Raw genomic sequence first — 12,721 nt, 5'->3', positions numbered from 1 at the left:
AATAAATAAATAAAGTTTTTTTAAAAAATGTTTCCATTAATTTCCAAAAATACGTAAAATTGTGTTGTCTTCTTAACCATTATTGACCGTTCATTTTTCCTTAACATCATTCAAGGATTAGAGAAGTTGTCTGTGACCATTAAAAGAAATTATAAAATCGTTTATGATTCCCACAGATTACTCAGATACTTGCCAGGTGATTGCTCATTCTTCATTTTGTTGGGGAAAACCCAAATTGTTTTTTGAGGAAAATCCTGATGCAGGCATTTATACTCTGATGCTCTGTGGACGTGGGCAGTTGTCCTGGTTAGGCAGCATCTCACTTTTCTTAAGACGTTGTCTCTCTTCCTTTGCTCACTCAGCATGTTGATCTGCCTTTGCCTTGCAACACAGGCACTCTCCAAGCCAGGTTCCAGTCATGGAGCATAAATACAAAGTCCCTGTGTCTCTATATCTATCAAAAGCTCAGTTGATGGAAATCATCTTTGGAGGATTGTCTGAGGAATATGGAGCTTATTATCTATTTTTCTAGAAACACTTAAGATTTCCTCTTGGATTAAGTAAGTCTGTCAGAGAGCAGTGTGCTGTGCTGTTTTGTCCTCTCCTCCCTGCCGTTGCTAATGAACTGTATTTTGGCCTTATGCAACAGTCTCCACTGATGGATGCTCTAAGTAAAGAACCATCTGAAACCCACTATTATAATTGTGTAAGGATGTTGATTAGGACATTTTTACCACATTATACAGTGTCTCCTTCATAAACATACACAGGAGGAGCTCTTCTCAGGGGTTATTACAAGAATAATTATGCCTCTCTTCAGTTCTCTGAGTACCTGGTTTGTTTTTATTATATGGTTCCTATGATTCATGTCTTAACTGGTTGTATTCTCTTTGTGATGGCTTTAGTGGGCTCAGAGCCAAATTTGGGGCCCACCTCTAACAGGTATTTAGAAAGGACCTCACCATAAACATTTGCACTAACCTCACCCATACATAATTTCTTATTTATCTTGTTTATTTTTCCCCTAGTCATTTATTCTTATGTCAAGTTGTATGTTTATAGTTCTAGGCTACTTTAAATCCATTGTGAAATAAAGTAGGGTATATGTAAGTAAATTTAGAATTAAACAAAATTAGGATATTAAGAACCTAGTAAGCCACTATTTTTTCAGGGAGAGGGGAGGCAGGTATGAATGTATAACAAAACATTTAATTTTATTTAATGAATATTATTTTGTCCTAGGCACTGCATTCACAGTCAACAGTAGATACATGATGATGACAGTCTAATATTATAATGTGTTTTTAATGAATTTTATATTTCTCCCTTTAATTTTTTTCTACCATAGCAATGTTTTTTGTAAAGTATGAATTAATTTTAGAACTCTATGAGTTTACAATTGGGAGAAAAACTTATTGAGCAGTGTGTCCTGGATTTTATTCAATTGTTTGGAGAACCTGATTTTCATAAAGGTAATTCCATGTTATGATGTTGCTCATGAAAACACAGTTTTATTTGTAGTTACAGTTTTTTAAATGTGATTAAGAGGAATCTTCCCAACTGTAGTACTAGTAAGTGTAATAATAAAGGCAAGCCAGTAGCTGGGGTTGTCCTTATCTCAGGCTGCTTGGCATCCTGGAAATAGAGCCCTGAAATTAGACAGATCTGAGTCTGAATCCCACTGCATATGAGTTATATGCCATTCAGTGAGTTGTTAATGTTTCTGACCATTAGTTTCTTATTTTGGAAAGTAAATATAACTATCTCACAAAGTTATGAGGATTGAATGAAATGTTTCCCAAATAATATGTGGTATGATTAGGTATTCAATAACTTGAATTTCTTCTCTGAGTATTCAGTTGGTTTTATCAGATGATCTTTAAAAAATTATTAGGAATTTCTGCTTTGGGTAATTACAATGTTCAATTTAGGATGAAATATGTGGTTTCCTCTTTCTCCAAATATTGCTTTGATTAGTGATAGAACAGGTTAGGTCAGAGTTAAATGCTTAAAGAGGTGGGGGAGGGGATGGATCATGTATTCTTTGCTTCAGCAACTTTTGCCATAAGGATTACTAACTAACAGAGCAGTTTCTCTGAACAATTCCTGTTTGCTCTCTTCTGTAAGTAAAGTATATTTTAAAAGGTGGGAATATGTGTCCTTTGAAGTAGAAATTATTAGTCTCTTCTAAGGAAGTCATGCAATTATGGAAGAAGCAATGTGAGTGAAGATGTCCATTGTAGTAGTGTTTGTATTATTTGTGTATGTGAATGAATGGAATAGCTTATAAGGCCCATCAATAAGAGAATGAGTAGTTTGTGGTTCAGATATTTTTGAAATTGTTGTGAATGATTGTTTAGTAAAATAGAAAATTCTTATGGCTTAGGTAAGGTGGGTAAAATTTATTTATATACTTTGAGTATAGCTATGTAAGGATCATTCGAAGGAAATATACCTGTCAGTAGTGGTTTTATGAAAGTTAGAAAGCATGCCTCTTTTTGTTTGTTTTAGGGTAACAGAAAAGCACAGACGATTTATGCTTCTGACTTTACTAATAACCTTGTTAAAAGATATAAGCTCATTTTTTTAAAAAGTCAGGGGATAGAAAAATATACATTAAAAAGCAAAAGTGTTAAAAGTCCTGAGTATATCAGACATTTATTCTCTGCTTATGTGTATATATCTGAATGAGTGTACATATTTTTCCCCCACAGATGGGGATAATTCTTTACTTCTGAAACTTGTTCTCTTTCCCATCAGCAGTATAACAAGTACATATTAGTATGTGGAGGGTCTTGTTAATGGCTGCAGTATACGGTACATGAGAATGTACCATAGTTTAAACTCTGCTGTATTGGATATTAAGGTAGTTTCTAGTTTTGTTCTTGTGAACTGGCTGCAATGAACATTTATGTATTTTGAACCCAACTTATATATTTTTATATTTTTAAACCCAACTTACATATTTTTGAACCCAACTTTTTAAAAAGTGTAATAGTTGCACTGTATTATTGGGCATTCTTTGCTTTCATGTATGTTTCATCATCCCAGTTAGATGGTTAAGTTCTTTGATATCAGGTACTATGTTTAATGTTTCTTTTGTATCCACAAAGAATCTCATGAAGGAGATTTTTCAGTAAATGCTTAGGAAGTGATATTTTGGTATTTGTGAGTTATTACATCATTGACTCCTTTATAATGTTTTAGAGTCATAGTATAACTTTAGGGATTAAAAACTCCCCCTTGATAAAGTAATGTATATTGAGTGAAAGTTATTTCTTATGAAATACTTTTCATTAATATTATCCTGAGTTCAATGTAAGATCACAGGAAAAACTTTCCTTATGAAATGCAATTAATTATAGTGGGACGCATTTTAGAAAAGAAACAGAGTCCATACGATTAGAATATATTTAAAATGGACTGAACTGGTGGCTAGGTTGAACTTGCTTTTCTGTTATGGTTAAAGAGTTCATGTTTGAAACACATCACTTGGATTTGAATCCCAGCTCTGCCATTTTCTGTCTGTGTGGGCACATTAGTTAACCTCTCGGTGCCTCAGTTCTCTCATCTGTAAAATGGGAATAATAATAATGTCTTCTTATAAAGTTGTGATAAAGATGTTCATTCATGTAAAGATTAAAACCAATGCCTAACAATAATAAACACTCAACGCACATGTAAGTTTTTAACATTAATATCAGTTTTTTGTTGGATGCTATTGAATTTATAAGAATTGAGGGCCAAATGATAAAGTTGAAGTTTTTCTATCATACTTCATTTTATACTTCTGTAAAGCAGTTATTGAGAATGGGCCACGTGCCAGGCATTAAGCTAAGTCCTATGAAATACAGTACTGAATAAAACAGAAGACGCTTCCTGCCCTCAAGGTGCTTATGATGAGTGGAAAACGAGATATTATTATGTCTAATATTTGAGCTTTACCATGGCCAGGCCCTTTGCTAAACCTACTGCAAAAATTATCACATTTAATCCTAACAAACATCGGACAGATTAGATATAAACGTTATCCTCATTTTATATATGAGGCCGAGAGGATTTAATTAACCTCCTCAAGGTTATATAACTACTAACTGGCAGAACTGGAATTAAAATCCAGAGCCTAATACCAAAGCCCCAGTCCTTATTTAACCACTCTGCTGGGTGGTAAATAAACATATAATAATAAATTGTGATTATTGGGGTCTGTAGGGTACTGATTAATCCTAGCTTGCCTTTTGCTTAATAGATACAGGAGTCAAATAGAGATAAAAATATGTACTTTACTACTGGAAAGCTAGCGCGGAGAATGACTTGGACAGGTGGCTCAAGTGGGCGTCTTCTTTCTTCTCCACTGAATTGAACTTGCACACTCAGTTGCAGGCATGTCAGCTAGAAACCCGATGGCATTCCTTGCTCCAAGAGGCCCCAACAGGCTTCCCAGCAGAGGAGAGGGGAAAATACTCAGCCTGCGGGTAGGCAGGCAGACTCTGAGGTGAAGAGCTGAAGAGGATGGGTCACACAGGAGGCCAGGAAATTGGACGTGCCCTCCACCTGGATGCTGAAGTTGCCAGGAATGATGACAGAAGTTGGGAGGGGCGAGAGACTTTAAGATAGGACTTTAAGATGGAAAATTCCAGGTCAGTGGATAACAGCAACAGAGGGAGAGATGTTCGTGAGCAGGAGCTTGTGTAAATCAAAGGGAAAGTTATGGTCTGGAAGTGGAAACAGTTGGCAAGGAGGACATCTACGCCACCTGCTAGTCGTGAGGTACGTGGGATATGAGAGTGAGAATCCACTCTAATGGCATAGCTATAAGAGAAGTAGTGTCTTCAAGGTACAGCCTGGTTTCAATTAAAGCAAGGAGATGGGGGAAAGTTCAGAAGTGAAGATTTACAGGAGTTTATTACAAATTGGGAGTTGAAGAGCAAGGACATAAGGTAAGGATTTGGGAGCGAAGGGAGGGGAACTTATGGAGCCAGAGTCATATGGGAAAGAGGTTTTGGTGAGAATAGGTGATCCGAAAGCCTTGGATGTACCCATTAGAGACTGGAGATAAACAGGAGGATGAGACATGATAGAATTAACCCAAACAGTCTCTAAAAATAATTAGAATACACATCATTTCTTGCTGTAGATGTCCTGTATGATCTGGCCTCTGCCTGTATCTCTAACCTCATTCTTTTCCTCGCTCCCTTTGCTCCTCGTTTCTTTTGTCACTCCAGCATACCATATTTTTTCTACCTCTGTTTTATTTTTCCTTTGTTTGCACTTGCTTTTCTGAGAGGCAGCATAGGAAAATAGTTAATAGTGTGAGCTCTGGATCCAGACTTCCTGCACTGTCACTCTTTAGCTTTGTGACTGTGGGCAAGTTATTTATACTCTCTTGTGCTTCAGTTTCCTTATCTGTCAACTGGGGAATGATAATAAAGACTCACTAAATGTTAATAATATTATTTTTTCTTCTGCTTGAGGCTCTTTTCCACTATATCTTTACATGGTTGCTACTTTCTTATCATTCACTTCCTTCAGCTCAAATGTACTTCCTCAGACATCCTAGCTAATGTAGCATAACTCCACCAGCTTTCTGTCGCTCTTTATCCCGTTATTCTATTTTACTTATTCACAGCATTCATCACTGTGTGAAATTTATTTTATTATTCTGCTCTTCCCCTCTCCCCCCATCCCCTGAGGTCAGGGATATGTTGACTTATTCCCGACTGTATCTCAGCTTCTAGAAAGTGACAAATACTTTGTAGGTGCTCAAGAAATTTTTTTGCCAACTCATTGTCCTGAAAACATGGTGGTTTCCAAGGCCTCTGATCAGGCAGCATTTGGTGGCAAGGTGACACTGAGGCCTAGGCCAAGAAGACAGAATCCGGCTCTTTGTGTACCAATCTGTTGGCTCATCTAGATCAAGTGGCTGCTGCTTTTGTGTTATTGGGACATAGCTACATTCATTTAAAAATTTACTATCTGCTGCATTCCAGTTCCAAGCACAGAGTTGAGTAGTTGAGACAGAGACCCTAAGCCTCACAAAGTCTAAAATACTTACTACACGGCCCTTCACGGAAAAAGTTTGCTGATCCTTGATTTAGATGCATAGAAAAAAAGACAAGAAGGAAACACCAAAAATAATTAATAAATTACTTTGGATAGTAGGATTATATGTCATTTTAATTTTTATCTTTATACTTTTAAAATTTGTTAGAGACCCATTTAATTTGGAAATGAAATAGCCTTATAAATACTGATTTTAATATATTTAGAGAACATTTAATGATGAGCTTTTTATGTTTTTTTTTTCCCTTAGTGCTGCTTTTGACACAAAAACTGGGTTACGTGTTGCAGTGAAGAAGCTATCCAGACCATTTCAGTCCATTATTCATGCCAAAAGGACCTACAGAGAACTGCGGTTACTTAAACATATGAAACATGAAAATGTAAGTTAATAATTCAAGGCAGGATAAATTCTGCTGTTTAATAGACTGGAAAAAATTGTGTTTTAATTACTGCGAATGGAAATGCATTAGAGTACATCAAACTTTGGACCGTCCTTGTACTGGGGTGTTAGTGACCACTGCATTATGTCAGGTAGATACTCAAAGCCTTGGGATGAAATCGGTGCATCTTCCTGGAGTTTCAGTTTTACTTAAAGATTTTTAGAGGGAAAGCATATAAAATTTTTTTTAATAAAAATGAATATTGTGGGCTTCCCTGGTGGCGCAGTGGTTGAGAGTCCACCTGCCGATGCAGGGGACACGGGTTCATGCCCCGGTCTGGGAAGATCCCATGTGTCCGTGGAGCGGCTGGGCCCGTGAGCCGTGGCCGCTGAGCCTGCGCGTCCAGAGCCTGTGCTCCGCAACTAGAGAGGCCACAACAGTGAGAGGCCCGCGTACTGAAAATAAATAAATAAATAAAAGAATATTGTGAGATAAAACACAACTCACAAGGATTTTTAACAGAAAATATTACAAAGAAGTTTCGTATTCTCTACTTGGTTTACTTAAGACTATATTATCAGAATATGGGAATCCATGGTATTTTGTGTTGTTATGGGTTTCTTCAGTGGAGAAGTTTGAGGAAGAGTGCCTTAGGTTCACTGAATGTCCTATCAGAGATGGGTATTATTTTCTGAATAATTTAATATTATAATTTTTTCTTTTAATTTTTAAAAGACAGCTTTTCTAGATTCAGGGATTTTAACAAATGTGACAAAGACATTGTTTAAGTTAAATATAACATTTTCTTGTCTATAAGTTTGGACATTTGAGAGCAATGCTGTCCTGCAAAGGAGTGCTTAAAAATCCTAATAGCATAAATAAATGGATGCAGTTGGAATATTAACTGAAAGTGAAAAAACAATTGACTGAGCACACTTATTTTCCTGAGTTTCAAAATCAAGTTAGATTGCTGTATGAAAGGAACTGTAAAATTTGTAGCATTGTAGAAACAATGGCCATAGAGATTTTAGAACTATTTGACCCTATTGGTGGTTACTGTGTAGAAAAAAAATTCAATTTTTCAGTTTATTACTTGGCTATTCAGATATTTTTCTGTTTCAGTAATTGAACTTCTTTTTCTGCATAGTGAGAAAAAAATGTATTAAAATACATTTGTTTCACAAAGTACAAATTTCTTCTAAATTGAGAACATTGTGACTTAAATTTGGAATTTAAGCTTTTGTAATCACAGCTGCAGCTTATTTATTTTCATGTTTTAATTGCATACTATTGAGAACGTCCTGTTTTCCACAGATTACCTCCATTCCTAGGTATAATTTTTATATGAGCATCCATGTGCAAACTTGAGTTTTTAAAAAGTTCAGTGCAGAGCTGCAGCCTTCCTAATCAGTGACATGTTTATAAGAAGTTGAGATATGTGGAGAAAGCTGACAGGAGAATCTTTATTCCGAAGTCTGCATAAAATCAAGGTGGTCTGGCAACTTAACTGATGGGTTTACATTTGGCTTTTAACACAGTTGAGTGTGTATGCTGTTTTTCATTACACGTTAATAAATGTGACAAAGATACTGTCATAGCTTTTTAAGAATACTTTGAAAATGGAATGCAAGCCAAACATTTATGGAACCCCAAAGCACCTCCAGGAGGCCCCAGGATCCCACTGATGTTGTCTGTGCTAATTTAAGAACAGCTACTGTAGAAGATTACCAGCACTGTAATTTATTGTTCTGCTTTATTTCATAGTCAATTTAAGCCAGTGTTTAGGGCAAAAATTATTTTGGGTTATCTGAATCCATGCCTTGGCTTTTCTAGTGATCATTGCAACAACCTTATTTAGTATGCTATATTTTAATTTTCCGTAATGAGATACTTTGAAATATGTCTTACATGATATTGGGCTGGTTGCATTTGAGCCATTCTGTATTTGTAGACGTGAAGAGGCCACAGTGATGGGATACAATTGTTTTAATTTAGGAAAGGCTATGCGACTTTAAAGAGGACTGACCGTATTAGGAAAACAGGATTTTAATTTATCTAAATTGTTTTATAAGCAGTTTGCTTAATAGCAGTCTTTTTTATATTAAAATGTTTAGGTTTTCACTGTATCCATGTAGAGGGTCACCTGTATTTAGGTGGTGATTTGTTGTTTGAACAAAAGGAGGCAGGTGGCTGAATGTTCATAGTTCTCCATTCTGTTGGCAAATGTTTGAAGAGGGACTGGGAAGGGGCCAAAAGACTTTGACTAAATGTAGAAAAATTCCGGAATTTCAGTCTATTCTACAAACGCTTTTTAGGTATGTACAGTGTAAAAGTATTTTTACCAGGTGAAGAACCAAGACTTCCAAGGAAGTTTAATCGAGGATTTTAAGAGGAATTCCTCTCCTTTATCTTCTCTTCCTCTCTTTCTTTCTTTCTCTTTAATGACTGTTTTGGGCCACTGTCTAACTTTTAGCTAGCTGCCTTGACTCCAAAGACAGCAGCAGCAGCAACTTAAAACTCGTGAAAAACTTAAGTAAGGATTGGTAGCAAATAGAATTTTTAGGTGCCAGAATGCATATGTGATCTTTTACACAAAAATGCCTCTGACTTACAATCCGTAGTTCATTTTCTTTATTTTATTAGTGATAATGAATGACAGATATGTAATTTTCATATGGGTTATAGGAGCTAGGGGATGTTACTCTCTGAACAAATTTACCTGGCCCATCCCTGACTGAATTTTTGACCTTGATCTCATTGACACCTGGTCTAAGGAAAGATTAAAAGGAAGCAACTGGCTAGCTGCATCCTTTTGCTGTCTGAGTAGGTACTGTACAGTTAAGGGCCTGGAGAGCTATACATTAAAAAAAACTTTTAATGATTAAGGGACTCCTTTCATAAATTTTATTTGGGAGCCTTAGAGTTAATCTTACCATGATAGAACAAGTGGTTGTTTTGGTGTGCTTGTGTTAAATACATTAAATATTGTCTTTGACTGGTTACTGACTTAAAGTGTTTTGTGAGTGTGTACCAATTTAATAAAGATATATTACTTCTGTTTGTCATTGTAGGACAGTCATCAGAGATATTTGCTGATTATTTATACTATAACCGCCTTTTCTAAATATTTAATTCCTGGGTTACTTTCTAAAGCGTCTGAAATCATAATGGCAGGAGTAAGGAAATAGGCTAAAATATGACAAATTAAAAATAAATTTCCATTTAAGAAATGAGAAATGAATCGATTATGGAATGTTCCCCAAATCTATTTTAATGCTGGGAAACTTTTGTTTTACAGTATTTTCCTTATGATTAATACTCCATAAATAGGATTAATAGAGAAGGGATATTTGTAAAAGCCCACAAAAAATTAAAAATACTTTGATGTAACATGAGTGGCTTTAATGTCATAAAATGTGTCCCTTTTAAGGAAATTAAAACTTGATAGAGTATTTGCTAATATGCTTTGTTCTATTATTTTTTTCCAAATTAGTCATTGTGCTTCTTGCAGCCATACTTTTTAATCATTTGAATAATTGAATTTAGCTTTATATGTCATGTTTTGTTACTGGAAGTAGCTGCTTCAAATAGTTTGTTTCTGTGATTTGTATTTTACAATTCATTATAAAACTCTGAAGTTTCTGGTCACGATTTATTTTGGTAATCCACAGCAGGTCAGTCTACATAATCTTCCCCAAAATACTATGAAAATAAGCAATGATATACACGTGTCTTTCATCTGAGGAAAATGAGGCTCAGAGAAGATACTTTTATTTATGTAACAAATATTAATTGAACTGCTGTGTGCCCGGCAACATCCCATGTTTTGGGGTTATTGGAATGTAAAAGAAAGAAGCTCCTGGGTCTAAGAAGTCACAGATTGATTGGGGGTTCAAATTTACAGCTGTTTGATTCTAAATACCTATTGTGTTTTCAGATTGAAATGGGAGTTTTTATTTAAAATGCTTGGACTTGTTTCACTTTAGTGTGTTTGAGATAACCCTTGCATGAATAATCCTGTGTAAATTGGATCTCTAGTAGTTTAATTTTATTTTGATCTGAGGATATTTTCAAAGCCACAATTCAAATAATGTAAAACAATGTAAATTGTTTTTAAGTTTTCTTGTTGAGAAGATGGGGCATCTCAAATAACAAGAATCAGTGATTAGAAAATATTGGAGCAGGTGAATAAAATTGGCTTCTAGCTCTCAGCTATCAGAAGTACAAGAGGGTATAGGGGGTAGTAATCAAAAGACCAGAGGTTGGGACTTCCCTGGTGGCGCAGTGGTTAAGAATCCGCCTGCCAATGCAGGGGACACTGGTTCGAGCCCTGGTCCAGGAAGATCCCACATGCCACGGAGCAACTAAGCCCGTGCGCCACAACTGCTGAGCCCACGTGCCACAACTACTGAAGCCCGTGTGCCTAGAGCCCATGCTTCGCAACAAGAGAAGTCACTGCAATGAGAAGCCCGCGCACCGCAACAAAGAGTAGCCCCCACTCACTGCAACTAGAGAAAGTCTGCACAGCAGTGAGGACCCAATGCAGCCAAAAATTAATTAATTAATTAATTTTTAAAAAGACCAGAGGTCTTAAGCCAGGACTGTATCAAACTCAAGGAGAACAATTATGATTTAGATGGGAAAGGAAAAAGAAAATGATTTGACTTAATTTAAAGCACTATTCAGAGCTATTATAAGGTCATAGATAACACTATTGGTGGGGATGTAAGTTGGCCTCATCTTTATGGAGGACAGTTTGACAATATTAAGATCCTTAAGCATATTGATGTCCTTTGATCTTGTAATTCTATTTCTTGAAATTTATTCTCTGGAAGAAAATACAAGATGTATATATGCACGCATGCACGCATATGCACATATACTTGCAGTGTTCCTTAAATGTCCAAAGATAGGAACTTGGTTTTATTATGGTGTATACAAATGGTAGAACATATTATTGAAAAACATTTGAGGACATGAGAAGAGTCATTATTTGTTAAGTGACAAGGCAGGATATAAAACTGTATGCATAGTATAACCCTGATTTAATTTATGTACATCAGAAAAATCAAAGAAAGTATCTCAAAATGTTAATGATAGTTATAACCAGTAGTACAATTAGAGGTAATTTTCGTTTTCTTGTGTACGGTTGCCTGGATAAGGAGATGATGGATAACTGTACCTTTCCTTTGCAATAAGATGCAAAGACTTGAAAAGCTATTCTTCTTGAATTCCAAGGTCTTTTTTTAGTTTGTTTCCCTCTCACTGTTGTGGCCTCTCCCGTTGCGGAGGACAGGCTCTGGACGCTCAGGCTCAGCGGCCATGGCTCATGGGCCCAGCCGCCCTGCGGCATGCGGGATCCTCCCAGACCGGGGCACGAACCCGTGTCCTCTGCATCGGCAGGTGGACTCTCAACCACTGCGCCACCAGGGAAGCCCTGAAATTGCTTTTAGAAGTTGATATTTGTGTGGGGGTTTTTTGGGTTTTTTTTTTTTTTTTGTCTTATAAATTTATTTATTTATTTATGGCTGAGTTGGGTCTTTGTTGCTGCATGCGGGCTTTCTTTAGTTGCAGCGAGTGGGGGCTACTCTTTGTTGTGGAGCACAGGCTCTAGGCGTGTGGGCTTCAGTAGTTGTGGCACATGGGCTCAGTAGTTGTGGCGCACGGGCTTAGTTGCTCCAAGGCATGTGGGATCTTCCTGGACCAGGGCTCGAACTCATGTCCCCTGTGTTGGCAGGTGGATTCTTAACCACTGTGGCACCAAGGAAGCCAAAAGTTGATATTTGGATGAGTGGTGTAACATTCTAATTAAAAGTGCTCTTTTGGGCTTTCCTGGTGGTGCAGTGGTTGAGAGTCTGCCTGCCAATGCAGGGGACGTGGGTTCGTGCCCCGGTCCGGGAGGATCCCACATGCCACGGAGCGGCTGGGCCCGTGAGCCATGGCCGCTGAGCCTGTGCGTCCAGAGCCTGTGCTCCGCGGCAGGGGAGGCCACAAGCAGTGAGAGGCCCATGTACTGCAAAAAAAAAGTGCTCTTTTTCATGATAATATTTTGAGTGTTGGTATATTTTACTGAGTCCACGGTCATGGGTCAGTTTTCATGAAGCCCATTTAGCTTTTGTTTTTTCCATTTCCAGTTTCCCTTAAATCTTGCTGAACATATTGCACATGAATTATATGTCTTGTTTGCCTTCTTAGTGCCTAGCTTTGTGGAAATGAGTGGTCTGGATTTTAGGAGGAACTGGGGAAGGGGGGGATGTTAAATTAATCAGTGTAAAGTC

General features: G+C 37.0%; 1 protein-coding gene across 3 annotated transcripts in view; it reads left to right on the top strand.

Annotated features, from left to right (window-relative positions):
* MAPK14 (mitogen-activated protein kinase 14) overlaps window positions 1-12,721 on the top strand; it is a 72,892-nt gene that overhangs the window by 15,102 nt on the left and 45,069 nt on the right. For all 3 annotated transcript variants that reach the window (XR_013830354.1, XM_079935742.1, XM_079935741.1), the window contains exon 2: window positions 6,314-6,443. Coding sequence is in view for 2 of the 3 variants with exons in the window: in XM_079935742.1 (XP_079791868.1) it covers window positions 6,314-6,443 (130 nt within the window). In the remaining variant the exon portion in view is untranslated. The remainder of the gene's footprint in view (window positions 1-6,313; window positions 6,444-12,721) is intronic.

This window comes from Stenella coeruleoalba (genome assembly GCF_951394435.1).
Source record: "Stenella coeruleoalba genome assembly, chromosome: 10".
Taxonomy (NCBI): domain Eukaryota; kingdom Metazoa; phylum Chordata; class Mammalia; order Artiodactyla; family Delphinidae; genus Stenella; species Stenella coeruleoalba.
The sequence above is the reverse complement of the archived record's forward strand: the minus strand, read 5'-3'. Positions and strand labels throughout refer to the sequence as shown.